Source organism: Lycium barbarum, chromosome 5, assembly GCF_019175385.1.
Source record: "Lycium barbarum isolate Lr01 chromosome 5, ASM1917538v2, whole genome shotgun sequence".
Lineage (NCBI taxonomy): Eukaryota > Viridiplantae > Streptophyta > Magnoliopsida > Solanales > Solanaceae > Lycium > Lycium barbarum.
Genome location: NC_083341.1, coordinates 135,654,582 through 135,659,584, shown reverse-complemented (window position 1 = coordinate 135,659,584; position 5,003 = coordinate 135,654,582). Strand labels below are relative to the sequence as shown.

General features: G+C 39.3%; 1 protein-coding gene across 1 annotated transcript; it reads right to left on the bottom strand.

Annotated features, from left to right (window-relative positions):
* Positions 1 to 1,914: 1,914 nt before the first annotated feature.
* LOC132639873 (uncharacterized) lies at positions 1,915 to 3,332 on the bottom strand. Its single transcript, XM_060356260.1, has 2 exons — positions 2,962 to 3,332; positions 1,915 to 2,830 (listed from the first exon to the last, which is right to left on the bottom strand). Exons 1-2 carry the CDS (start codon positions 3,330 to 3,332, stop codon positions 1,915 to 1,917), a joined length of 1,287 nt encoding a protein of 428 aa, XP_060212243.1.
* Between the last annotated feature and the right edge of the window lie 1,671 nt (positions 3,333 to 5,003).

The window sequence follows — 5,003 nt, the reverse complement described above, 5'->3', positions numbered from 1 at the left end:
ATGAACAAAGCATGGATATTGTTGCTAATATAGAGTCCCTATGACCTGTATTGCTATAGATTAAAGTTGAAGGGATTGAAGGACATTGTGATACGCTCAAAAGCAGGAAGTTAAGGTATGTAGAGCTTCCATCCACATGTAGGAATCTCTACGTTCTTCCACATAATCCGTTTCTTAAAATCTATGAAGTTCAAATCCTAGGGCATTAAACCCAACATATTGGTAGCCCGTAATTACGTATGTATGTACATAAATTTTGTATCTATGTTCGTTATTATATTCCTAACCTTCCATTACGGATATTAGGAATCCTAACTTACTCCATGAATCATGAATTCTTTCTCATGTGTTCTCATTATGTTCATATGAAACAGTATGATTTTATTTTACAAGTTACAAGCTCGTTTTCAAGTCAATTACAAATATATGATTATGAACTATTGTATTACTCATAAATCAAGAACATGTTTACAAGCTATTTCATGAAACCATGTTTACAAGTTATTTCGTGAAATCATGATTATAAGACAAGTACAAGTTAATTCACGAAAGTCATGGGCTTCTTAGCCAACTATATTATTTTCATGTTCGGGAGTTGTATTAATACCGAGAAGGCTCAGATAGCCTGAAACTACGTATGCCAACGTAGGATAAGGATCGCTCCGCCCAGTTAGGACGATTCCTTCATATTTTCCCCATTGAGGGAATTTGGATCCATTCATGTCATGTTCATGTCTCGTGCCCCGGCAAGGTACGAGATGGCTTAGCTGATCGGGCAGAGATCAGACTCCACGTTTCTCCCCGTGGTGGTTCATGTCGGTATTACAGATTATTACAGATTATTACAGATTATTACAGATTATCTCATGCTTACAGTACTCATGTTCATGTTCAGTTCCAGTACTCGGTTTCAGTTTCAATTTCATGTTTATGTACTCATGATCATGTTCATGTCCAGGTTTTCAGTTTCAGTTCTTATCATGCTATTCCATGTCCTATGTTATTTCTTTCGGTTGCTTTACATACCAGTACATTCAATGTGCTGACGTCCCCTTTTATTGCCCGGGGGCCTGCATTTCACGATGCAGGTACTGATATACAGGACGACACATCTGCTCAGTAAGACAACATTCGTATCAGCTTATTGGTGAGCCCCATCTCATTCGGGGTTTAGTCAACTTTTGTTTTATGCTTAGTTATGCATCTAAGGTATGCTGGGGGCCTTGTCCCAGTAAGTATGTTTTCCAGTCAGACTCATGATAGAGGTTTCATAGACTAGATAAGTCAGTTACGTTATGTCAGACATTCGGAGTCGTATAGCCATTTTTGGCTCATTCATGTTATTTCCGCACTCATGTTTAAACAAGTGTTTTTATTAAGTATTATGACTTACTACGTTTTATAAAGGCTCATCATGCATTCACGTTATATTTCCGCTCATGTATGCCTCATGATAGTTCAGCAAGCCATGTGGTTCGCTCGGTCACATGCAGTCAGGCACCGAGTGCCGTGTTACGTCCAGGCCATGGTTCGGGGCGTGACACACTTGCTCTCCAATCTTGACTATGAAACTTTTGAAGTCATCTGAGGCTTTGATATTTTCGTCATTTCCCAGCATTTTCATTCCCTCAGTTGGGACACCTAGAATCTCGCCCAGCTGAGTTTCATCCAGAGTGAAATCGACTTCTCCAACTCTGCACACTAATGTATGGTTGTCATTGTACTGCAGATTTACAAAGAAATCTGTTACCTTGTTGAGCAGGCCCTTCAAATAGACGGTCCCATTGTTGAGCTTTTAAGATTTCCATCACTTCATTCAATCCCTGATGTCCAACTATTTCAGGATCAGGCACTCTTCCAATTAGCACCTTTTGTCCTTTCAAATTCTTGATTCTCAATATCTCTTCGTTTTTTTTAGTGTTCCCTGTCGTGAAGGACCAGGTCCCTCCTTGAATCCCACCTTTTTCCTTTTGGATGGACCTGTTTTCTCAATTCAACGTCCTTCCTTTTCTTAGGAGATTTAGAGATATTCTGAGACTTGTGCAATTCAGCAGTATCTTTCTCACTTCTCAATTTTACCTTCTTTTTAGAGCATTTTCTTTCCCAGGGAGACTCTTCTTCTTCCTTGCCTTGGGTCTCAACCACATTCACCACCTCTTCTTTGTCTCTTGGCCTCACAAATCTTCTTCTACTCTTTGGACTCTTCTCTTTGTCAGTCCTAAAAGTGGAGCCCGATTGAGTTTGAGTTTCGAGTTTGATAGTGAAGGGTTTCTTGCTAGGCTGTGAGATAATTTTCTTTTTGGTAATATGTTTACTCTTGGTAATGTTTCCTTTCCTGGATGATTTTGAGGCACCAGATTCCCTTGCTGGGCATCCTTCCAGGGGTATAACAATGGAAGACAGGGGTACAATATCCAAACAGTGTTCCTCGAAACTAGGTCCCTTATTCACGTACTCTGTTTCACCACACTTCCTCTGTTTCATTTCCTTTTCTACTAACTTTTTCTTAAACCCTCCAGACTTCTTCTGTGCTTCCATACTTACTTTTCCAGATTCCCTTTCAATCACTTTTTTGTTAATAATATCACTTACAAAATTTAGTACAATGCCATCAGGGATACCACCAACATTATCTATACAAACATTCATATCTTCACTTCTTACTTTGGCAGTATCACTACACACATGAACTATAACGTCTTTTGTATCTTTACCAGATTTTTCCACTGACTCACTTTCATTTTTTGCATCACTTGACACAAACCTTCCTATTTTAACCTCGGTATGGAAGAAAATATCCCTTGCAGGCAACCTCACCTCTTTTTCACAACTACCGATCACAGTATCAACATTTATGGTACTTTCTACTTCTTTTATACTGGCTAAGAGGCTGGAGTTTCCTAATTTTTGTGGCCGTTCTTCGAGAATCCTTTCCTCAGTTCATGCATCAACTCTACTAACCTATAGACTTCAGCACCTTTGTTTTGACTTGACACCTTTATCCCATCATCATTATCAATTGTTTCTTCTGTAAGACCAAAGAGTTGGGAGGTAGTAACGGTTTTGGCATTGATGTCAGAGTCGGGGTTGTCAGACAAAGAGGGTTTTGTGGATTCAGAGACAAAAGCTTTTGATTCTTGTTTCTGTTGAGTTGTAGAAGGACCGACAACAGTTAGTTTAGGTGAGAGCACATTGGGTTTTTGGATAGTAGAAATGTGATCTTTTTGAGAAAGTAAGGATGATAGTGGGTTTGTCGGCATAGGTTCTTTAGAATATGAGCGTGTGGGGTTGGTTTCTGTTCTAATAGAAGATGGGGACTCAAGATTCGACATGGTCTATTTTGAGCAGAAAGATGGAGAAGAGAGTGAAATTTGATGGAGTGTAAGGGTTGAATGATATATGTGATAGAGAAGAGGAAAGTTTGAAAATTTGTTATAAAAGGAGAAGGAACTGATTCCTATTGGTTTAAACACAGAGTACTTTTACACCCGGGTCGGTTCATAAGAAAAAAGATAAGTTTGGGCTTAAAAGTAAGCGGGAATTGATGATGACATGGCACTTAGGCAAAATTAAAAAGTATGTAAATGCTTGAACAGACTACTAACCTGAGTCATAGGGACCTGGTCCCTTAACCTTTATAAAGATAGCTTACGCAAAAGCCCTAAAGAGTGCAATGTCTCCAATGCTAGGTTGTCCTGAAATTGCCATGTGAGAATACCTGTAATGGTATAAGAACGAGTTAGATATCTCCAAAAAACACTTCATGCATTGTCCCTCTTTTCTCAACCTATCCATTCATTGAGGAGCTATTAGATAATCTGAAGCATCCACATTTTCAACTGACTTAATCTATGAAGCTCAGACACTGTTCCAAGGATTTAGATGACATCGCTGATTGCATATTCAACTCCACTCCATGAATTCTCTTTAAATTCATAAAGAACCCAGTTCATAGACTTTAGCATATCTATCGGGCTTATGTTTTATCTTGACAAGGAGTGATGATCGGGTTTTTCGATTGTTTAGGATATGGTTGTCCCCTCTTAGATAGCTTCAAAACAAACCCTTTTGGTGGGATTTAGCCTTTGGATACAACAGAGATTTGCTTGACTCTTAAGAGATTTTAACATCGTCCTTCCTAAACTTTATGCAAATCCTTGATTGCACTAGAGTAGGTAGCCTTTTGATGGTTTACAAGATTGCAAACACAAAGGACGATTTTCCTTATTTGTCATCCCTTTGTTCAGAACTTTTGTCCACGAGGTGGACATCCCTCTCTTTTCTCCGCTCGAGTCATCTTTAGGAGGAACTTTTGATGTCAAAAGCTCTTAACTTGAGAAATAAGGAACCTTATCAAGCTGAAGTGATAGCTTAGAAACCTCAGTTTCTATTTATGGAGGGACTAGGTTCTTTTGCATTTTTGGTCACTGGACTGTACCTACTTCATTTGCTATCCTTAGCTTGAGTTATCATCTCGACCTTATGCTCTGTTCTCCTCTGCTTTTGTGATCTCCCTTCCTTTCCAGAGGACAGCTCACAACGAATCTCCAGGAACAGTATCCCGAACACACATTCATTAAGCACAAGCCTAATTAAAATACCACCAATCATCAGCAAGAGTTACCCTTGTCTTGTCTTCAGCACACCATTTGTTGTAATTTGCTATTGATACCATGTGGACCTGGTCCTCCAGACTTTGTATCCTACTCATTTACATCATTGATTGGGACCAAGTATACATCTGCTGATGGGATAAGATTGGCTATGTTGAACTCCCCGTAGCTAACCCTGCTTAGTACACTTGCAGTTCGACCGTTCAGCATGGTATGCACATTCAAATCCATGAGAGAGTGTCTTGCCGAAATTTGCTCACATAAAGAGTGCATTATCTCTTTATGTTGTCACTCGACATATTCCCACTTTTCAAGGCCTTGAGTGAGATAATGTTAACTATTTCTTCAATTTTGCGCTCAGAGCAGTCACATTTACCAACCCCTTATTGA